At 42.6% G+C, this 24115-nt stretch overlaps 1 protein-coding gene and 1 pseudogene across 1 annotated transcript in view; both read right to left on the bottom strand.

Moving 5' to 3' along the window:
- DGKK (diacylglycerol kinase kappa) overlaps window positions 1-24115 on the bottom strand; it is a 138327-nt gene that overhangs the window by 40525 nt on the left and 73687 nt on the right. The window contains exons 9-11 of the mRNA XM_054718529.1: window positions 4983-5085; window positions 1706-1889; window positions 854-962 (exon numbers count right to left, since the gene is read on the bottom strand). Coding sequence (XP_054574504.1) covers window positions 854-962; window positions 1706-1889; window positions 4983-5085 — 396 coding nt within the window. The remainder of the gene's footprint in view (window positions 1-853; window positions 963-1705; window positions 1890-4982; window positions 5086-24115) is intronic.
- On the bottom strand, window positions 5968-7175 carry LOC103304866 (homeobox protein PKNOX1-like; annotated as a pseudogene).

The following is a 24115-nucleotide window of genomic DNA, read 5'->3' as shown; positions in this document are numbered from 1 at the left end:
ATGTTTCAAATTGAGTGAAATTTTCCCAAAGGGGTTGAGCCCCACTCTTGGCCATACAGAGCCTACCCAGTAAAGGGAAAAGTTGATGGAATATGCTAATATGTATAGCTATGTTTATAGAAGAAAAATATAGTCACAGATTTCTATTTAGGCTGGGCCAAAGACGTAAGGTGTCTTAAGAGACAAAGCTACTGGATTCAGAAGAGCAGAGTGTTGCTTAGGGAAAAGGGGGGAGAGGTAGAGGAAAGTTTCTACTACTCTTGAGACTCAAGGAAGGAAATCAATTGCCTCAGCAGGTGGAGGAAATTAGGGGCTGAGCATTGCCTGAGGCCACTTCTTTTTTGTTTGTTCTCCTCCCCTTCAAATCTTCACTTTGGGTCTTGGAAAATAGAGCACTGCTCATTTTTTTTTCCTGTTAACTCCCTCATTTCTCTATCCACAGGTAGACAACCAGAAAATGGTCTAGATCCGTGGTCGGCAAACTGCGGCTCGCGAGCCACATGCGGCTCTTTGGCCCCTTGAGTGTGGCTCTTCCACAAAATACCACAGCCTGGGTGAGTCTATTTTGAAGAAGTGGCATTAGAAGAAGTTTAAGTTTAAAAAATTTGGTTCTCAAAAGAAATTTCCATCGTTGTACTGATGATATTTGGCTCGGTTGACTAATGAGTTTGCCGACCACTGGTCTAGGTGAGCAGGCTTAGATTGGAAATCTACCAGTCAGGTTAAGTATGAAACCAATGGGAAACATGTATTTTACAGACAGGGAGAGTGAAGACTAGGGACTTTTTGGGATGAGAAGCTTCACACCCCAGTCTTCCTAGCAATGGGTAAACTGAGTCAGCTAGGGACTCACCCTTTCATGCAATCCTAAGGCATCAATCAGAGATAAGACCCAGCTGACACTGCCATCTCCGCCACAAACCACAATGCGAAAGCGAACAAAGTTCTTGAACATGGACAGCCTGGAAGAAAAAGGAGAAAAGGGAAACATTTAATGGACTGCTGGGTTTTACAACTCTTTCCTACAATGTTTCCTACAAAGGGCCCAAGGACTGTTCCTTCTTTACCCTGCTAACAAGCTACATCTTTCTTTCCCTTAGTCACTATCTCTCTGCTTTCCTAAAATTATAGGCAATGCTCCCATAGGCAGTCCTAGAAATCAGGCCTTGCCTTAGCCCATACTAATCCTATGCCAAACCTTGCTCTGGAAGCTACCAGTAACCTAGCTAAATCTACCTGCTGAGGTCCAGGAAGAGTGTCTCACATGGTGGCCAATGGGCTCACAGAAGCCAGGGCTGAACAGCCAGATAGTCCTCAAATAAAAGAGGCCTGTAGTAGAAATATAACTATTTGGCCCCATTGGGGACGGGGGGGGGGGGGGGATGAATGACAGGAAAGATTGACAGCAATATCTATTTGCCTCCTTTGAGGTAAGGAGACAGTTTTACTTCTTTTAACCAGAAAAGGTGGAGCAAATCTGAGAGCAGGATATGGGCTTGAAAGGATTTCTGGGAGAGGGCTAAAAGTCCTCCAAAATACCAGTCAACCCCAAATACTCTGGAATTATGTGTCTGTGTCCTGACTTCAGAAAATAGGTATTTCCTGCCCAGATACTAGAACTAATTCCAGGAAGCCTATCCTAGTCTAGAATGTATAAAAGGCAAAGCCTTCTATATACCCATTGTATCCCTTATGCCATGCTTACCCGGCTTCAGGTCCACCCTTCGACAGGTCAAACACTTGAGATGGGTTAAGGTATTGCTTAAATTTTCTGAGGAAGATGACTCCTTGATGATCGCCGCTTTTAGAGTTGATGAAGATGAGAAGGGGACATGAACAGGCTGATGACCAATCAAGATTCCAGAAGTCTGAAGATACTGCTAATTGGCCTGATACAAAGAGAAAAAGAAGGAAAAAAAGAACAAGGTCATTGAGATGGAAACAAGATATAACTTAATATTAAATTTTGCAAACACTTTTTAAAAAAAGTTTTCTTGAGGTACAATGAATATACAAAGAACTGAACATATTTAATGTATACAATTTAATGAGTTTAGACATAAACAAACACCCATGATACCATCATCATAATCAAGCTAATAGACATTTCTAATATCTCCCAGAGTTTCCTTCTGTCCTAGATTCTGAGATAGAGGAACAGAGGGGAAATCGATACAAAACCCAAGGGGCTTTTCCAACTGTTGCCCTGCAGCCGACATTTTGTGAGCAACTACTACATTCTAATAAGCATGCTGGATATTGCTGGAGTATAGCCCCTGCTCTTAAGCTGAGGAGACAGGTTCATACCCAAGAGTATGTTGGAATATAAGGAATAAAAAATTGGTGCCACAACCAAGAATTAATAAAATGCTGAGGAGAAGCTGAGAAGGAAAAGGTTGGGAGCTGAGAAGGAGGATCAGCACATCAACTAGTCCACTCTCTGCCTGGGGTCTGCCTTGCTTCTCATAGTGAGAAGATACCAGGTCAGGAAAGAGAGGAGGAAAGGCTGCCTTTTATCCACAAACAAATGATTGAACATTTCAATGTGGGGTGAAGCAGGGAGCTTTAGTGACTCCCCTTGGGCTCGGATAGAGCACTCCAAGCTGTCACACCAACTTTTAGGGGGGAAAAAACTATAGGGAAATTATCTGAACAAGAGAGAAGCTTCCAACACTGAAGTTCTCCATAGAGAAGTATCATTATAGCACTCCAAACTGCCAAAGCCTGCCAGCTCCTTATGAGTCTTAGAGCCTATTGGCAGGGGAATAGGCACTGAGCAATGCCCCCCACCACCACCACCCAGGAGATGGTAGACAAATAGTAAGCCTCCAAACCTCTGAGCTTGTGGCTTTCTAGGGATACCTCAGCAAAAATAAATGCAAAGGGAAAAAAGCATGTGGCTCGGTCCTGATTGGTTTGGGCCGGGGGGTGGGTTGAGATGTCCCATTTATTGTAATCTGTGTGAAAGGGAGCTTGAAGAAAAAGTGCTGACTTGAGAAGATTGCATGGCTGTTTTGCCTGGAAAAATCTAAAGCAGTCTTCCTCTGTGGGCCAATGTCTAAGCCAGCTAGCCAGTCATGCACCAAATTTTCAGGGCTTTCCAGGATTCAGCTAAGGGGCATCTGCCATATCTTTTCAGAAGTATAGCTTTAAAGTAGTTACTCTCCCTGAACATGTTATCCAAAAGTAGTACCCTTTTCAACATTTTTTAAACAAAAGCTAATATGTTAACACAATAGTAGTTAAAACATTAATTCATTTATTTAAAAAATATGTATTGTGGGCATTCTCTGCGCTCGTCCTTGTTATATTCTGAGAATACAGTGGTAGACAAGATAGCAACAGTCTCTGATCTAGTCCAACTTGTATTTTAATGGAGGTAGACAGAGCATAACACAGAAATATAAAAAATAATGTGATATGAAGAAAACTAAGTAGGAAAAGAGAATGGAGACTGGAGGGGGTGTTATTTTAGACAGGTGGTCAGGGACAGCTTTCCTGTGGAGGTGACATATGAGATGGGACTTGCATAAAGTGAAGAAGTGAGCAATGCAGATATCTGGAGGAAGATTTTTTTTTGGTGGGTGGGGATGAAAAATAAGTGCTAAGACCCAGAAAAGAGAGACTGTGTGAAATCATAAAAATCTTAGAAGAATCCACAGGCAGCAAAACATCAGACATATGTCGTAGCAATATCTTTACCGATATAGCTCCTAGGGCAATGGAGACTAAGGAGAAAATAAACAAATGGGACTACATAAAAATAAAAAGCTTCTGCACAGCAAAAGAAACCATCAACAAAACAACAGGAAAGCCCACTGCATAGGAGAACATATTTGCCAATGTTATATCTGAGAAGGGCCTAATCTCCAACATTTACAGGGAACTCATACAACTTAACAAAAGGAAGATAAACAACCCAATCAAAAAATGGGCACTTATTGAAAGTGGACATACAGAAAGCCAAGAGACATATGAAAACATGCTCAAAGTCACTAATTATCTGAGAGATGCAAATCAAAACAACAATGCGGTACCATCTCACACCTGTCAGAATGGCTATCATCAACAAATCAACAAACACAAAGTGCTGGCGAGGATGTGGAGAAAAAGGAACCCTCGTGAACTACTGGTAGGAATGCAGACTGGTGCAGCCACTGTGGAAAACAGTATGGCGTTTCCTCAAAAAATTAAAACTAGAACTTCACCCAGTAATCCCACTTCTAGGAACATATCCCAAGAAAACAGAAACACTGGCAACCCCATTTAGCATTTACCTCAGAGTTAGGAACATCTGCATTTGAGCAAGGCCAAGTTTGTCCAGAGAATCTTGTGAACAATTTGATTAAAATTGGGTGGCAATGTAGATTGAAATGTAGCAATGTCAGGCAGATTCATAACCAGGTAAATGCTTATGTCCACAAGATTGCTTTTGTATAGGCTGATGTTAATTTTAAGGGAATGTCCTGTATTATTCAACAATTTTAATCAATTCAAATGAAAACATAGAAGGCTAGCTTGTCAACTTTGAAGTACCCAGATGGGCAGATGCATCAACAAGACAAAAAAAGGGTAAATTTTAAGCTTGACCTTTAGGCTTGAAGACATACACTGAAGCAGAACAAGACAATAGAAATTTAGCTTAGCAGCATCAAGTGTGAAGAGGGATTAAGGGACTTAGTTGACTTTAAGCTCCAGATGAGCCAACAGTCTGAAAGAGCCTTTCCAATTCTGATCATTCAGAAACAATTGTGACAGAGACTACAGAGAATATGCCCACATACATATACACCATAAATATCAACATTCACCATCCCAAAGTTCTAAAGAGAAATGAATTGTCCCTACACATATGCACATTCCTACTCCTCAGAAATATTTAACTGGCTAAGGAGAATAATTTAATTGCAGTCCTTTTCTCCAATCTTTTCACCTTCCCTTCCTCCCCAGTGTATTTCAGAGATTAAAGTTTAGCTACTCACCATCTCCTTTAGGGTCGCTTAAGGCGGTTGGAGGAATGATTGATTTTCGGTAACGTCCAAACCAACATTCCTTGGAAAACCGCCTTCTACAGTCATCATGCACCTGAAATGACAAGAAAGAAAATAACATTGATCAGTCTTGAGTTCCAATTCTAAGATTTGAGCATACAGTTTTCAAATCTCCCTTTCTGAGATTAAGTGCCATACACATACCCCTGACTCAACCTGGACACCCTCGCTCTACCTGGAGCCTGAACTATCCCTGACTGTGGCCTCTGAACTCAGTTTCTTTCAAAGGTGGTTTTCAGCAGATACCCATCATAGGCACCAAGAGGACACCAGTCTTAAGGTACAAACTTAGTGGCCTACAAAATGGGGAATTTACCTGCAGCATGAGAGTGTTAATCCTAATAATATCTTATTACATTTTAATCCTTACAACAACTGTGTGTGGTAGAGAAGACATTAAGTTCATTTTAGAAATGAAGATACCAAAGCTGATGGCAGTAAAGGATTTTGCTTAAGGTCAAACAGCTTGGAAGTGACAGAGCTGAGACTCTGATGTCTTCCACACTAGTGGCCATTTTTCTGAAATTTATGACATCTTCAAGCACCACTTCCTGGACAATTATACCATTTTTAGAGGACATGAACCTTGACTAATTATGCAAAAACAATGAAAAGACAACCAGAGGATACCAGAATCTTCTTTTTTTATTTGAGATTATAATTGACATACAACATTATATTAGTTTCAGGTATACAACATAATGATTTTATATTTTTATATATTGCAAAGTGATCACCACAATAAGTCTAGTTAACATCTGTCATGTTACATAGTCACAAATTTTTTTTCTTGTGATGATAATTTTTAAGATTTACTCTTTTGGCAACTTTCAAATGTACAATACAGTATTATTAATTATAGTCACCATGGTGTACATTAATTACATTAATTAATTACATTATTTATTTACATTATTTACTCGTCCTCACTCTGCTCTGCCATCATGACCTGCTGCATGGCCAGGGTGGCGCTGTCTGAGGACAGAGACTGGAGGCTGCCCACGTCCATGCTCACGGGCATGGTGATTGTCACAACAGCTCCTTCTGACATGGCGAGCCCATTGGGTGGTGGCTGTGTGGCTCCGAATGCAATGGAGTCTGGCCAAAACCTCTGAACTGGTCTGTTCTGAGCAGTTTTCTTCTTTGTTTTTGGAATTTCTGAACAACTAAAATCAAACATTGGCTGAAGAATTCATCTCCTAGCATTGATGAACCAGTTGTTAACTTGAAGTAGTGTCAAATTTGTCTGATCAGCAATCTGTTTTTTCTCATCTTCTGTTGGGTAGGGATGCCCTATGTGCTGAAAGAGCCAGGACCGCATCACACTGGTGACATGCTTTGGCAGAACTCCCCTCTTGTTATTGGATGAGCCATTGTCTTGATGCAAGATGCTCAAATCTTGGTTTAACTGTAACTGAAGCTGGGAGTTCTGGATTCTGATTGTCCCAGGTTGACAACACCTGTGTCACTACTTGACCTTGAGGAGTGACGACTGTAACAGGCTGATAAACTGTACCACCTGCCATTGTTTCCATAGTTACATTCCCCTGTTGCAGCGCGGATGCAGGCACCACAATTCCTTGGGGGCTGAGAGTGCCTGTGATGGCACTTTGAATCTGCTGGGACTGGACAGGAGAGTACCGGCTTCCAGGTTCTCCACTTAAGAGAGTTTCACTGTTCATTTTCGTTTTTAGACAAGCAATATATCGACTGCAGAAATTTTTTCAGAGTTCATTAACCTTTTCCAGCTCAAGAAGACGAATACGTAAAACCTGGATTGCTTTGACCATTAAATTGTCAGTTTCTGGATCTTCACAAAAGAAGGGTTTTCCTTCCTTCTCTTGCTTCCTTACAAAATTTTCAATGTCCACATCAAAACTGGCAGAAGTTATACCTTCTGAGCCCTGCGTGGATTGCTCGCATTTTTCAAACAACGAAGCTAATAATGGAAACAGTGGATGCCTATAAATGGCCTGCTTGTCTGCATCCATCGGTGTCTGGGACCCCACAGGGGGAGGGCTCACTCCTTCCACATCAGGTTCAAAGCAGTTGGGATCTTGCTCCATTTTTAACTCTGTTACTACTTGTATTTGTTGCCCATCTTGATAACTGTCTATGCTTAATGTCTGTAGCCATCATGGTTAATAAGTTTATTATAAGACATCAAATGATCTTGAGTCAAAAGCAAATGGTATCTGAGCAACTAGCAGAGTAGAGCTGCATGTCCCAGTAAAGAGCAGATGGTGAGGAACAGGTTCTATGGCCTGGGTGCCAATCTTCATCACACTGACAAGAAGCTGCAGCAATCAGGACCCGCAGTACCGCGCCCCTGTCCAACCGTCACACCAACATTAGGCCACGCGACACAGCTTCGCTCAATGGGGAGGGTTCCCTTTTCAACACATACTGGCTAATCCTTGTTTTTACTTGTCTTTTTGATAATAGACATTCTAACAGGATGAGGTGATATCTCAATGTGATTTTTATTTGCATTTCACTGATATTTATGAGGTTGAGAATCTTTATATGTGTCTGTTGGCCATCTGTATGTTTTCTTTGGTGAAAAAAATGTTTATTCAGATCCTTAGCCCATTTTTTTTCTTTTAAAATATATTTTTATTGATTTCAGAGAGGAAGGGAGAGGGAGAGAGAGATAGAAACATCAATGATGAGAGAAAATAATTGATTGGCTGCCTCCTGCATGCCCCCTCTGGGAATCGAGCCCACAACCCGGGCATGTGCCCACGACTGGAATGGAACTCTTCAGTCCACAGCAAATGCTCTAACCATTGAGCCAAACTGGCTAGGGCATCTGAGCCCATTTTTAATAGGATGTATTGAGTTGTATGAGTTTTTTTTAATATATTTTGGATTTTAACTCCTTATTAAGTATATAATTTTCAAATATTCTTCCATTCAGTAGGTTGCCTTTTCATTTTGTAGATGGTTTCTTTGCAGTGTAGAAGCTTTTTAGTTTGATGTAGCCCCATTTGTTTATTTTTGCTTTATTTACCTTTGCTTTTATTGTCAAATCCAAAAAATCATCACCAAAACCGATGTCAAGGAGCTTACTGCTTATGTTTTCTTCTAGGAGTTGCTTATATTTTCTTCTAGGAGTTTCATGTCTTATATTCATGTCTTTAATCCATTTTTTTAAAAAAGCTTTATTGTTGAAAGTATTACATAGGTCCTTCTTCCCCCCACCCTTAACCTCTTCCAGCCCACTCCCATCCTCCCCCTCTCCCCCAGACCCTCACCATCCCATTCTCCATGTCCACGGGTTATGCATAGATACATACAAGTTCATTGGTTGATTTCTTCCCACCCACTCTCCCCTGCCTTCCCTCTGAGGTTCAATAGTCCGTTCATACTACTATGACTTTGGGTCTCTTTTTGGTCATAAGTTTATTTGGTTCATTAGATTACACATATGAGTGAGATAATGTGATACTTATCTTTCTCTGACTGGCTTATTTCGCTCAACATAATACTCTTTAGGTCCCTCCATGCTGTTGCAAATGGTAAGAGTTCTTTCTGTTTTACAGCTTGGGTAGTATTCCATGTGTAGATGTACCACAGTTTCCTAGTCCACTCATCTGCTGATGGGCACTTAGGCTGTTTCCAAGTCTTAGCTGTTGTAAATGGTGCTGCTATGAACATAGGGGTGCATATATCCTTTCTGATTGGTATTTCTGATTTCTTGGGATATAGTCCTAGAAGTGGGATTACTGGGTCAAATGGGAGTTCCATTTTTAGTTTTTTGAGGAAACTCCATACTGTTCTCCACAGTGGCTGCACCAGTCTGCATTCCTACCAGCAGTGCAAGAGGGTTCCTTTTTCTCCACATCCTCGCCAGCACTTGTCCTTTGTTGATCTGTTGATGATAGCCATTCTGACAGGTGTGAGGTGATATCTTATTGTCGTTTTGATTTGCATCTCTTGGATGATTAGTGACTTTGAGCATGTTTTCATATGTCTCTTGGCCTTCCTTAAATCTTTTTACAAAAAGTATCTATTTAGGTCCATTGCCCATTTTTTGATTGGCTTGTTTATCTTCCTTTTGTTAAGTTGTATGAGTTCCCTGTAGGAGATAACATTGGCAAATATGTTCTCCCATGCAGCAGGCTTTCCTGTTGTTTTGTTTATGGTTTCTTTTGCTGTGCAGAGGCTTTTTATTTTTATGTAGTCCCATTTGTTTATTTTCTCCTTAGTCTCCATTGCCCTAGGAGCTGTGTTGGTAAAGATATTGCTATGACATATGTCTGTTATTTTGCTGCCTATTGCTTCTTCTAAGATTTTTATGGTTTCCCATCTTATGTTTAAGTCCTTTATCCATTTGGAGTTTATTTTTGTGTATGGTGTAGGTTGGTGGTCTAGTTTCATTTTTTTGCATGTATATGTCCAATTTTTCCAACACCATTTATTGAAAAAACTGTCTTGACTCCATTGTATGCTTTTCCTTCGTTGTCAAATATTAATTGAGCATAATGGCTTGGGTCAATTTCTGGGTTCTCTGTTCTGTTTCATTGGTCTATATATCTGTTCTTGTGCCAGTACCAGGGAGTTTTGAGAACAGTGGCTTTATAGTATAGCTTGATATCTATCTGGTATTGTGATCCCTCCAACTTAGTTCTTCTTTCTCAGGATTGCTGCAGATATTTGGGGCCTTTTTTTATTCCATATGATTTTTTGGAGAGTTTGTTCTAAGCCTGTGAAATATGCCATTGGTATTTTAATGGGGATTGCATTGACTCTATAGATTGCTTTGGGTAGTATGGACATTTTAATGATGTTGATTCTACCAATCCATGAACATGGTATACACTTCCATTTGTTTGTCTTCCTCTAGCTCTTTTGTCAGCATCCTGTAATTTTCTGAGTACAGGTCCTTTATCTTCTTGGTTAAATTTTTTCCTAGGTATCTTAATTTTTTTTCTTGCAATGGTAAATGGGATTGCTTTTTAAATTTCTCTTTCTGAGAGTTCATTATTGGTGTATAAAAATGCCATAGATTTCTGGGTGTTAATTTCGTATCCTGCTATATTGCCAAATTTATTTATTAATTCTAGTATTTTTTAAAGGAGTCTTTAGGGTTTTCTATGTACAATATTATGTCATATGCAAATAATGACAATTTTACTTCTTCTTTTCCAATTTGGATGCCTTTTATTTCTTTTTCTTGTCTGATTGTTATGGCTAGCACTTCCAGTACTATGTCAGACAAGAGTGGTGAAATTGGGCATCTCTGTCTTGTTCCTGTTCCTAGAGAAAATGGATTTATTTTTTGCCCATTGAGTATGATGTTGGCTGTAGGTTTGCATATAAGGCTTTTATTATGTTGAGGTATGATCCCTCTATTCCCACTTTGCTGAGAGTTTTTATCACGAAATGGTGTTGAATTTTTGTCAAATGCCTTTTCTGCATCAGTTGATAAGATTATGTGATTTTTGTCTCTCATTTTTTATGTGATGTATCACGTTTGTTGATTTGTGGATATTGTACCAGCCTTGCATCCCTGGAATAAATCCCACTTGGTCATGGTGTATGATCTTTGTAATGTAATGTATTACTGGATCCTATTTGCTAGAATTATGTTGAGGATTTTACTATCTATGTTCATCTGGGATATTGGCCTGTATTTCTCTTTTTTTTGTAGTGTCTTTTTAAAAAATATATTTTTATTGATTTCAGAGAGGAAGGGAGAAGGTGAGAGAGAGAGAGAAAAACATCAGTGTAAGATAAAATCACTGATTGGTTGCCTCTGCACACCCCCTAATGGGGATCGAGCCTGTAACCGGGCATGTGCCCTTGACTGGAATCAAACCTGGGACCCTTCAGTCCGCAGGCCGATGCTCTATCCACTGAGCCAAACCGACTAGGGCTCTTTGTAGTGTGTATATCTGGTTTTGGAATTAGGATAATGCTGGCCTTATAAAAACAGCTTAGAAGTGTTCCTTCCACTTTGATTTTTTCTAATAGTTTGAGGAGGATAACTGTTAGTTTCTCATTGAAGGTTTGGTGAAACTCCCCTGTGAAGCTGTTCAGACCAGGCCTTTTGTTTGCTGGGAGTTTTTTTCTTACTGCTTCTATTTCATCAGTTGTTATTGGCCTATCCAGGTTTTCTGATTTTCCTGATTCAGTTTTGGAAATTTTTATTTTTTTTCTAGGAATTTTTCCATTTCATCCACATTGTCCAGTTTATTGGCATATAGTTGTTCATAGTGTTTTCTTAAAATTTTTAAATTTATTTCAGAGAGAAAGGGAAAGGGAGAGAGAGAGATAGAAACATCAATGATGAGAGACAATCATTGATCAGCTGCCTCCTGCATGCCCTCTCAATGGGGACTGAGCTGTAACCATGCATGTGCCCTTGACTGGAATCAAACCTGGGCCCTTCAGTCCATAGGCTGACACTCTATCCACTGAGCCAAACCAGCTAGAGCTATCATATTTTTTTACAATCCTTTGTATTTCTGTGGCGTCAGTGGTTTCTTCTCTTTCATTTCTGATTTTATTTATTTGGGTCCTCTCTCTTTGTTTCTTGATGAGTCTGACTAATGGTTCATCAAATTTGTTTAACCTTTAAAAGAACTAGTTCTTGGTTTCATTGACTTTTTGTATCATATTTTAGGCTCTAAGTCATTTATTTCTGCTCTAATCTTTATTATTTCCTTCCTTCTACTTACTCTGGGCTTTTCGTGTTATCTATCTAATTCTTTTATTTGTAGGATTAAATAGTTCGGGATTATTTTTTCTTTTTTTTTTTTTTTTAGGTCAGCCAGTAGTGCAATGAATTTCCCTCTCAGGATTGCTTTTGCTATATCCCAGAAATTTGGGGCTGTTGTTTGTTAATTTTCATGAACTTTTAAAATTTATTTCTTGACCTCATTGGTAACCCATTCATTGCTTAATAACATGCTATTTAGCCTCCATGTGTTTGAATGATTTTTAGTGTGTTTACTGTAGTTGATTTATAATTTCATTTCATTGTTATCTGATTTCAATATTGATATGATTTCAATCTTCTTAAACTTGTATAGACTTTTTTTGTGCTCTAACATGTTGTCTATCTTTGAAAATGTCCCATGTGTTCTTGAGAAGAATGTACATTCTGCAGCTTTGAGGTGAAATGTTCTATAAATGACAACTAAATCCATCTGATCCAGTGTGTCATTTATAGTTTCCTTGTTATACTTTTTTTTTTATTTCAGATTTTCAGTTTTGTTACTGGGTAGCTTTTTAAAAAACTTTATTGTTGAGATTATTACAGATCCCTCTTTTTATCCTCCACAGCCCCAATCCACCAGGGTCCTGCTTCACCCCAGGCCTTTACCACCCTATTGTCTGTGTCAATAGGTAATGCATATATACATATAAGATCTTTGTTTAATGTCTTCCCTCCTCCCCATTCCCCCTTCCCTCTGAGAATTGTCATTCTGTTCCATTTCCATGCCTTTGATTCAATTTTATTCATCAGTTTATTTTCATTAGATTTCTTATTCCTTTATTTAGATTTTTAGATTCAATTGTTGATAGGTATGTATATGTTGCTATTTTGTTGTTCATATTTTTTATCTTTTTCTTCTTCCTCTTCTTAAAGAATACCCTTCAACATTTCATATTAGAATATTAAAAGAAAGATGTATTTGGTAATTATGTTACTGCAAAAAAAAATTACATGTCAAAATACTATATATAATAGCTTATCTAATAAAGAGGGGATATGCAAATTGACCGTCACTCCACCACAAAGATGGCGGCGCTCACAGTGGAGGCGATGGTTTCTGTAACACAAGACGGCAGTGCCCACAGCGGAGGTGGGGTTTCCGTAACACAAGATGGCTGCACCCACAGCAGAGGCCAAGTTCCCCTAACAAGCCTTAACGAGCAATCAGTAGGGACCTGAGGCTGCGCGCCCCCCCCGCCCCCATGGGGCTTGACAGGGGACCTCGGGCTGTGCCCTACACCTTGGCGCCAGGCTGGGGGACATTAGGCCATGTCCCCCACCCAGAAGGGCTTGACGGAGGACCTCAGGCCATGCCCTCCACCCAATGGGGCTTGACAGGGAACCTCAGGCCGCACCCCCCACCCTGGTGCCAGGCCGGGGGACCTCAGGCCATGCCCCCCACCCAGCAAGGCTTGACGGGGGACCGCAGGCCATGCCCCCACCCAATGGGGCTTGATGGGGAACCTCAAGCTGCTCCCCCTGCCCTGGGGCCAGGCCTGGGGACCTCAGGCTGTACCCCCACCCAGCGGGACTTGATGGGGGACCTCAAGGTGTTATCCCCCACCCCAGTGCCGGGCCGGGGGACCTCAGGCTTCTCATCTTGCCCCAGACCAGGAGACTTCAGGCTGTGCCCCCGCTGCCCAGTGGGTCTTGACAGGGGACCTGAGGCTGCACTCCCCTCCTGGTAGGACTTGATGGGGTACCTGAGGCTGCACTCCCCCTTCCAGGAGCCAGGCTGGGGTACCTGCGGCTGGACCCTCCACCCGGCAGGGCTTGACAGGGGACCTCAAGGCACACCCCATGCCCTGGCTGGGGCTGGGGGACTTCAGGCCATGACTCCCCACCCCAGTGCTGGGTGAGGGGACCTGAGGCTGCACTCCCCGCCTGGTGGGGCTTGTAAAGGGTGGGATCGGCCAGGTATAGATCTAGTCCAATGGTGGGGGTGGCTGGGTCTGGGTCTTGCACAATTTTGAGGTGCACATGGGTAGGCGGGGACTTGACTCTGGGTCCCATGGTGCACCCCAGACTCTGACAGGAAGAAGATTTTCATATACATTTTACTAATTTTCTTTCATCTCTGACACTTTATTATCAAGAAAGGGCAAATAGCAATATTAAAATATTTCCTCTAATTAATCCCCTTTTAATGTGTATGGGCCACTAATAGTATTATAAAATTATTTGATATGTATATATTTAAAACAAATCAAAATTATTAAAATATAATACTACTGCTACTACTATTATTAATATTAAAAGATAATAAAATAACAATAAAAGATAAAGTAAAGAATTGTGTCCACTATTGAAAACTGATGAATAAATAGCGATGTGGTTTATGTTGAATGTCAACAAAAACAACCAAATCCAAGATTAACAATGACAAATTGAAACACATGCGTGTGATTGGCACCAGCGAGAGCTTTATATGTATTGCACATGCGTAAGTAAACATTTATTTTTAAATTGCCAATGTGTGTCATATGTGCCGCACATACATAAATATTCATTTTTTAATTTAATGACTTTTATAAATATTTTAAAAATATAGAAAATTAAACATTATATAATTTATCCTATCTAATAAAAGAGTAATATGCAAATTGACCATCACTCCAACACACAAGATGGCTTCCCTCATGTGGTCAAAGATGGCTGCCCCCATGTGGACACAAGATGGCTGGCAGGGGAGGGCAGTTGGGGGGGACCAGGCCTGCAAGGGAGGGCAGTTGGGAGGGATCAGGCCTGCAGGAGAGGGAAGTTGGGGGTGACCAGGCCTGCAGGGGAGGGCAGTTGGGGTGGACCAGGCCTGCAGGGGAAGGCAGTTGGGAGGGGACCAGAACAGCAGGGGAGAGCAGTTAGGGGTGATGAGGCTGGCAGGGGAGCAGTTAGGCATCAATCAGGCTGGCAGGGGAGTGGTTAGGGGTTGATCAGGCTGGCAGGCAGAAGTGCTTAGGGGCAATCAGGAAGGCAGGCAGGCGAGCAGTTGGGAGCCAGCAGTCCTGGATTGTGAAAGGGATGTCCCAGATTGTAGAGGGTGCAGGCTGGGCTGAGGGACACCCCGCCCCATGTATGAATTTCGTGCACCAGTCCTCTAGTTTAGAAATATTATCAAATATTAATGTTGACTGTTTAGATTGAATTGTAAATGTGTTTGGCTATGTTTTGTGCTGTTAAGATGCTTGTCATTCATCAATTCCATACACTTTTCATTTGTTTTATTTGAAGCATCACAATTTGATGTTTATTTAATAATGTGACAATGTCACCCTGTACCATTAATGAGCATATTGCTATCAAATAGTATCGATCTTTTCGATCAGATTGCCAAAAATTGTAAGCGAAAACATCTGATGCATTGACAGACAGGTGATGTTTCTATAGTAACCTAACAAATATTTCTGTGACTTCACACTTATATTCTCCTCTCTTTCACATCTATAACATAAAGCATCCATCCTTTATGCCGGTTGGTTGGATGGACACATGGTCAGTCACTTAGCCTTTTATATCCTATACTAGTGGCCCTGTGCATGAAATTCGTGCACATTAAAAGGGGATTAATTAGAGGAAATATTTTAATATTGATATTTTCCCTTTCTCTATAATAGTGTCAAAGATGAAAGAAAATTAGTAAAATGTATATGAAAATCTTCCTCCTGTCAGAGTCTGGGGTATGCCACAGGACCCAGAGTCAAGTCCCCACCCACCCACATGTGTCTCAAAATCGCATGAGACTCAGACCCAGCCAGCCCCCCGCATTGGGCTAGATCCAGACCCAGCTAGTCCCACCCTTGTTAAGCCCTGCCAGGCAGGGGGGTGCAGCCTCAGGTCCCCCGTCAAGGAATGCTGAGTGGGGGGGCGCAGCCTGAGGTCCCCCATCAAGGCCTGCTGGGTGGGGGGGCACAGCCTGAGATCCTCTGGCCTAGCACTGGGGTAGGGGGCGCACCTCAAGCCCTAATGGGCAGGGGGTGCGGTGTGAAGTCCCCCATCCTGGCACCAGGGCATGGGGCATGGCCTGAGGTCCCCCCAGCCTGGCGCCAGGGTGGGGGCTGCAATCTGATGTCCCTGACCTGGCGCTGGAGCAGGGGGAGCAGCCTGAGGTCCGCCGGCTCAGCACTGGGACGGGGGTCGTACCTTGAGCCCTCCTGTCAAGCCCTGCCAGGTGGGGGGCGTGGCATCAGGTTCTCCAACCTGGTGCCAGGATGGGGGCACAGCCTCAGGTCCCCTGTCAAGCCCTGCCAGGCAGGGGGCATGGCCTGAGGTCCCCTGTCAAGCACCACAGGGGCAGGGGGAAGGGCGCAGCCTCAGGTCCGTGCTGATTGTTCATTAAGGCTCCTTATGGGAACTTGGCCTACGCTGTGGGCGCAGCCATCTTGTGTTATGGAAACCCCTGCTTCCACTGTGGGTGCTGCCACCTTTGTGGTGGAGTGATGGTTTATTTGCATATTCCCTCTTTATTATATAGGATAATAAAAGGCTAATATGCAAATAGACTAAACAGCGGAACAACCTGAACAACCAAACAACCGGTCACTATGATATGCACTGACCACCAGGAGGTGTGTGTGGAACATGGTGGGCATTGGCTGTGGCGGGATGGTGAAGCAGATGAATGGGGGCACAAGACCAAGGCATGGCACCGGTCGCTGTCATCAGGGTGAGCCTATGGTGGTTACTGAAAATTCTTTGCCCCGCATGTTGTGGTCCCATCCAGCGCTCGCACCTGCTGCCCGCGCTGGCCCCACTCACACCCACTGCCAGCGCTGGCTCCACTTGCACCGCAGCCAATGCCAGAGCCACTGCTCACACCCGCTTCCAGTGCCTGACACTAGTCCTGATCACTCTGCACCATCAGCAGGTATGAGCGGTGGCTGCTGGCCCTGATCGCCCCTGAGGGCTTCTTCACCTGCCCCTGCTCCTGAGGGGCAATCGGGGCAGCAGCCACTGCTTGCTCCCACTCACACCCACTGCTGGCGCTGGTCCCAATTGCTCCGTGCTGTCAGTGGGTGCAAGTGGGGTCGGCACCGTCAGCACATGGGAGTAGCAGCAGAGGGAGTGGGGCTTCCAGCAGACAGGGGACCAGGGGCCACAGTGGGAGGGGCAAGGTAGGGGCGCAGAGGATGGGCTGAGACCTGCCTCTGTGCCTACCTCAGCCTCATGGCCCACAGTTCCTTTCAAAGTGCACAAGTTCTTGCACTGGGCCCCTAGTATATAGATAATACTGGTTTGCGGAGAATGAACTCCTTTAGCTTTTTTTTTTGTCTGTGAAGCTTTTTATCTGACCTTCAACTCTAAATGATAGCTTTGCTGGGTAGAGTAACCTTGGTTGTGGGTCCTTGCTATTCATCACTTTGAATGTTTCTTGTCACTCCCTTCTGGCCTGCATAGTTTCTCTTAAGAAATCAGCTGACAGTTGTATGGGTACTCCCCTGTAGGTAACTAATTGTTTTTCTCTTGCTGCTTTTAATATTCTCTCTTTGTATTTTGCCCTTGGCATTTTAATTATGATGTGTCTTGGTGTGGTCTATTTTAGGCTCCTCTTGTTTGGGGCTCTCTGTGCTTCGTGGACTTGTAAGCCTATTCCTTTCACCAGGTAGGGGAATTTTTCTTTCATTATTTCTTCAAATAGGTTTTCAGTATCTTGCTTTCTCTCTTCTTCTGGCACCCCCATAATTCGGATGCTGGTACACTTGAAATTGTCCCAGAGGCTCCTTATACGAACTTCATATTTTTGTATTCTTTTTTCTTTTTGCTTTTCCAGTTGAGTGTTTTTTGCTTCTTTGTGTTTCAAATCTTTGACTTGATTCTTGTGATCCTCTAGTCTGCTGTTGGATCTCTGTATATTATTTTTTATTTCAGTCAGTGTATGTTTAATTTCTAGTTGGTCCTTTTTTTTTTTTTTTTTTTTTTTTTTTGCATTCTCACTACGATCCTTGAAAGTCTCACTAACTCCCTTGGAGGTTTCTAGAAGGTTCTTGAGTAAGCTTATAATAGTGATTTTGAACTCTATATCCAGTATTTTGCTTTCTTCCATTTGTGACATGTTTCTTTGTCTCCACATTTTAGGTACTCCCCTGTGTATCTATGTATTGAAAATGAGCTACTATGTCTCCTTGAGTTGGCAGAGTGGCCTTGTGTGCTAGGTGTCCTATAAGGTCCAGTGGCTGAGCCTCCCCAATCACCTGAGGTGGACACTCTTGATGCACCCCTTTGTGAGCTGTGTGCAAAGTCTTGTTGTAGTTGAACCTTTATTGCTGTTGGTGTCACTGGGAGGAATTGACCTCCAGGCCAATTGGCTATGAGGACCAGCTGGGACTACAGTGGGAGAACTGCTGTGCAGGAGAAACCCCTTATAGAGCAGGACTTGCTTCAGTGGGGCTTTGGTGCTCACTGAGTCTGCCCCTTGAGTATGTCACTTATGGATGTGTAGAGTTGTAATCTGGTATGGTCTCATTCTGACCACTGGGTACACTGGCTCTTGGATATCCAGGGAGGTTCAAAGTCATCCATTGCCTGGGGCCACCCAGCAGGAGCTACAGAGAGATCTGAAGATTCCTCCTCTTTGTATCAGGTTTGGAAGTGCCCAGACAAGAACCAGCTGTGAAGCAAGGCAGGCTGCTGCTGATGCCAGGTCTTGGGCCTTTTATTGATAAGTTTGTGGCTCCCTGACCCAGCTACAGCTTGTTTGACAGATATTATCCTGAGCAAGGACAGGTCATTCATATGCAAAATCTGCTGCCCAGAGGTTGGGTGGGGCTGCAAATTGGATGGGGCGGGGTCTCAGGGAATAACCAGGGCAGAGCAAACAGAAATGGCTGCCAGTTAGCCCTGCAACCCAGAAGGTCTCAGCATTGGAACAATGACCCCTGCAAGCACCTCCATCTGGAAGAAAGCTGCTTCCAAGTTCCTGCCCCAATGCCAGACAATCCAGTTCCTCCTTGGATGTGTTTGTGTCCTTCAGATCCTTGCCTTGGCACTGGAGCTTAGAGGAAGCAGACCTTGTAAGTTCAGTTTGTATGCTGGCCTTTTAAGTAGAGCAGCTGGGTCTCTAGTAGCCTCTATCCTCACTGGTTTTTACAACTTGTAGTTACAGTGACTTCTTTTCCCAGCCATGGGGTCCTGGGCTTGGTGTCTGGTGTGGGGCTGGGGCCCCTTGCCCCTCTGGGCAGCCTCCACAGAGATGATCTCCCTCAGGATTAAAAAAGTGGCACATGTGGGTGCCAGAACAGCCCATTCCACACCTCTACACCTCGTACTAGTCTCTGTGTACTTTCTCCTTTACTTCTCTAGTTGTCGGACTTCCATTCAGCCAGCTTTCTAGCAGTTAGGAATTACAGTTATTCTGTATTTTAGCTGTAATTTTTATGTGGTTGTGGGAGGCAGCATGGGGCTTGCCTGTTCTGCCATCTTGTTCTCCTCCTTGTTAAGTTTTTGTCTAGAAGATATATCCAGTGAAGTCAGCAGGATTTTAAAGTCCCTTACTATGATTGTATTGCTGTCAATTTCTCCCTTAAAGTCCTCTAGAAGTGTTTTTTAAATATATTTAGGTGCTACTATATTGGATGCATATGTTTCTCAGGTTTACAAGCTCTTGCTGGATCTATCCCACTATTGTTATGTAGTGACCTTTATTGTCTCTTGTGATGGCCTTCATTTTGAAGTCTATTTTGTCAAGTATGAGTATTGCTACTCCAATTTTTTTTCATTTCATTTGCATAGACAATTTTTTCCCTCCCTTCACTCTCATCCTATGTGAGTTGCTTATGGATGTTTAGAGTTGTAATCCGGTATGGTCTGATACTGATCATTGGGTATACTGGCTCTTGGGTATCCAGGGAGTGCAGAGTCAGCCACTGCCTGGGGCCACCCAGAAGGAGCTACAGAGAGATATTCAGATTCCTCCTCTTTGTATCCAGTTTGGAAGTGCCCAGACGAGGCCCAGCTGTGAAGCAAGTCAGGCTGGTGCTGGTGCCAGGTGTTGGGCCTTTTATTGATGGGTTTGGGGCTCCCTAACCCAGCTGCAGTTCATTTGAGAGATTTTACCCTGAGCAAGGAAAGACCATTCATATGTAAAAGCTGCTGCATGAAGCTTGGGTGGGGTTGTAAATGGGATGAGGTGGGATCTTAGGGAATCACCAGGGTGGAGCAAACAGAAATGACTGCCAGTCAGCACTGTGACCAGGGAGGTCTCTTGTAGACAGCATATAATTGCATCATGTTTTTTACCCATTCAGCTACCCTATGTTTTTTGATTGGAGCATTTAACCCATTTACATTAAAGGTTATTATTTATAGGTACTTATTTATTGCCATTTTAATTCTGTGAGCCTATTTCTCTCTCTCTATTTCTTCTTCTCATTGCAGCAGTCCCTTCAGCATTTCTTGCAGTGTTGGCTTGGTGATGATGTACTCCTTTAGTCTTTTTCTTTTTCTTTGTCTGATAAGCTCTTTATTTCACCATGTATTTTGAATCATAGCCTTGCTGGGTATAATAATATCGGTTTCAGATCCTGATGAGAAACAATCTGAAAGCCTTATGGTAACTCCTTCATAGGTAACAAATTTCTTTTCTCTTGCTGCCTTTAAGATTCTTTGTCTTTAAATTTTGGCATTTTAATTATGTTGTGTCTGAGTGTGGGTTTGTTTGGGTTCTTCTTGCTTGGGAATCTCTGTGCCTCCTGACCTAGTGTGACTTTTCCTTCACCAGGTTAGGGAAGTTTTCTGCCATTATTTCTTCAAACACGTTCTCTACCCTTGCTCACTTTCTTCCCCTTCTGGCACTCCTATTATACAAATAATGTTATGTTTCATGTTGTCCCACAAGCTTCCTTAACCTCTTCTTCAATTATTATTTTTAATTGTTTTTCTTTTTGGATTTGATTGAGTGATTTTCTCTACCCTGTCTTGTAATTCAATGAACCAATCCTCAGCTTCAACCTAATCTGCTGTGTATTTTTTTCACTGTGTTCTTTATTAGTGCTATGTCATTGTTTATTTCTGACTGGTCTTTTTTTCATAGTTACTATATCTTTACTCATGCTGTTGAGCATCTTTGCTATCATTATTTTGAACTCTATAGATTAGAAATTTATTATCTTCAGTTAGTTTAGCTCTTCTAAAGAATTCTCTTGTTCTTTCATTTAGGTTTTTTTTTCTCCATTTTGGCTGCCTGTTTTGGTTTGTGTCTATGCATTAGGTAGATCTGCTACTGTTCCAAATCTCTAGTATAGGATAATGTCCAAATGCTGTTTGTGACTGGCCCTGAGTACCATGTTTGGAGCTATCAGCAATGCACAACTTGTGGCTCCCTCTGCTTGGGCTGGGTGCCTTTGGAAAGGAAAAATATGTGCACCAGGGTCTGTTTTTCCTACCCCTGTGTCCAGAACAAGATCAGGCAAAGACTCATTGCATCCAGAAATCCACCTCTGCCTGCAGTCTGATTGTTATTCTCAGCCTCTTAATGAACCTCAGGCTATAGACCACAGCAAAGTGTAGACTGAACAGGGTGGGGCAGGAGGTTTTCCAACAGGGAAGGGAAATTGCTTCACCCCTGGGAAAAAGGTGCCTTGATAGTAAAGGTCTGCCTGAGAAATATTTCCTCTGCAGTATTGATGAATGACTCAGCACATGAAATGGGGGTGGCTGCCTTCCAAACTCTAACCCAGAGTCCTCAACCATGAATTCTCCTCGCACAGCTCTAGTCCACTCTGCCCTCCCTATGCCAGAGGCCAAGGTGAGTGGCTGCACATGAAATTTTATGGTTTTTGCCCTTTAAGAGGGTGCCTGCACTTCCAGCCATCTCTCCCTGGCAAACAGCAACCCCACTGATTTTCACAACCACATGTTATGTGGGCACCATTCTCAGTTCTGGTGCTCTGGGCTGAGGAGTCCAGCTTGGGATTTAGACCCCATATTTGTCAGTGGGAACCCCCCACAGCTGAGATATCCTTCCAGAACTTCAGCTGCTGTCTATGGGAACCCAGCCTGCCCTCTTTTGCCTCTGCATTTCTACCAGTCTATGTGGTCTCCACTTTCCATCTTTGGTTATAAGGGTTCTCTCCAGCAAGTATTCCGTTGATTATTCAGGGTGAATTTTCTATATTTTATTTATAATTCCAGTTTGGTCCTGGGAGAGCATCAGTGTAACTTCCAGTTAACCCACTGCCATTGTGGAACTCTTCACACCACATTTTGTTTTGAATTCCACAATCTTTATCTCATGTATCTTTTTATCTCCTGTATCTCTTTTCGTTATATTTTTATTATTTACTAGAAGCCTGGTGCACGAATTTGTGCACCAGTGGGGTCCCTTAGCCAGGCCTGTGGGATTGGACCGAAACCTACTCTCCAACATCCCCCGAGGAGTCCCAGATTGCAAGAGGGTTCAGCCCAGGCTGAGGGACCCCACCAGTGCATATCGAGGCCAGGGAGGGATACAGGAGGTTGGCCATCCAGGGAGGGAGTGCAGGAGGGTTCCAGGGTGTATCCGACCCATCTCGCTCAGTCCTGATTTGCCGGACACCAGCAGCAAGCTAACCTACCAGTTGGAGCGTCTGCCCCCTGGTAGTCAGTGCACATCATAGCAAGCAGTTGAGTGGCCTTAGCATATCATTAGCATATTACACTTTGATTGGTTGAATGGATGACTGGACACTTAGCATATTAGGCTTTTATTATATAGGATATTTGTTTTTTTCTTTTAAAAAATCTTTACTTTTGAGATTAGTAAAGATGTCCTTCTTTTCCCCCCCATTACCTCCTCCACCTGGTTCCCACCCCACCCCAGACCTTTGCCACCCTATTGTTTGTGTCAATAGCTAATGCATATATGCATATAAGATAATTGTTTAATCCCTTCTGCCCACCCCCACTCCCCTTCCCTCTGAGAATCCTCATTCTGTTCTATTTCCATGCCTCTTATTCTATTTTATTCACCAGTTTATTCTGTTCATTAGATTTATTATTCCTTTATTTTGATTTTTAGATTCAATTGTTGATAGGTATATATTTGTTGCCATTTTGTTGTTAATATTTTTTATCTTTTTCTTCTTCCTCTTCTTAAAGAATACCCATCAACATTTCATATAATACTGGTTTGGTGGTGATGAACTCCTTTAGCTTTTCCTTGTCTGTGAAGCTTTTTATCTGACCTTAAATTCTAAATGATAGCTTTGCTGGGTAGAGTAACCTTGGTTGTAGGTCCTTGCTATTCATCAATTTGAATATTTCTTGCCACTCTCTTCTGGCCTGCATAGTATCTGTTGAGAAATCAGCTGATAATTGTAATTGTATGGGTGCTCCCTTGTAGGTAACTAACTGTTTTTCTCTTGCTGCTTTTAAGATTCTCTCTTTGTCTTTTGCCCTTGGCATTTTAATTATGATGTGTCTTTGTGTGGTCTTCTTTAGGTTCCTCTTGTTTGGGGTTCTCTGCGCTTCCTGGACTTGTAAGTCTATTTCTTTCCCCAGGTAGGGGAAGTTTTCTGTCATTATTTCTTCAAATAAGTTTTAAATATCTTGCTCTCTCTCTTCTTCTGGCACCCTCATAATGTGGATGTTGGTACGCTTGAAGTTGTCCCAGAGGCTCCTTACACTATTTTCACATTTTTGGATTCTATTTTCTTTTTGTTCTTCTGGTTGGGTGTTTTTTGTTTTTGTTTTTGTTGTTTGTTTGTGGGCTTTTTTTTGTGTGTGTGTGTGTGTTTTCTTTTTTTGCTTCCTCATATTTCAAATCATTGATTTGATTCTCAGAATCCTCTACTCTACCCTTGCATCCCTGTCTATTATTCTTTATTTCAGTCAGTGTATGCTTAATTTCTGACTGGTTCTTTTCCTTTTTTTTTTTTTTTTTTGCGGGGGGGGGGGGAGGTTTCTAGAAGATTGTTGAGTAACCTTATAACCATGGTTTTGAACTCTATATGCAGTAGTTTGCTTTCTTCCATTTCTTTCATTTGTGACATGTTTCTTTGTCTCTGCATTTTGACTACTTCCCTGTGTTTGTTTCTATGTATTGAGTAGAGCTGCTATGTCTCCTTGAGTTGGTAGAGTGGCCTTGTGTAGTACATGTTCTATAGGGCCCAGTGGCTCAGCCTCCCCAGTCACTTGAGCTGGGAGCTCTAGGTGCACCCCTTTGTGAGCTGTGTGCACAGTCTTGTTGTAGTTGAGTCTTGATTGCTGTTGCTGTCACTGGGAGGAATTGACCTCCAGGCCAATTGGCCATGAGGACCAGCTGGGACTACAGTGGAGAGCTGCTGTGCAGGAGACATCCTATGGAGCAGGACTTGCTTCAGTGGGGCTTTGGTGCTCACTGAGTCTATGCTTTGAGTGTGTTGCTTAT

Source organism: Eptesicus fuscus, chromosome 1 (genome assembly GCF_027574615.1).
Source record: "Eptesicus fuscus isolate TK198812 chromosome 1, DD_ASM_mEF_20220401, whole genome shotgun sequence".
Taxonomy (NCBI): domain Eukaryota; kingdom Metazoa; phylum Chordata; class Mammalia; order Chiroptera; family Vespertilionidae; genus Eptesicus; species Eptesicus fuscus.
This window is presented reverse-complemented; position numbering and strand designations above follow the sequence as displayed.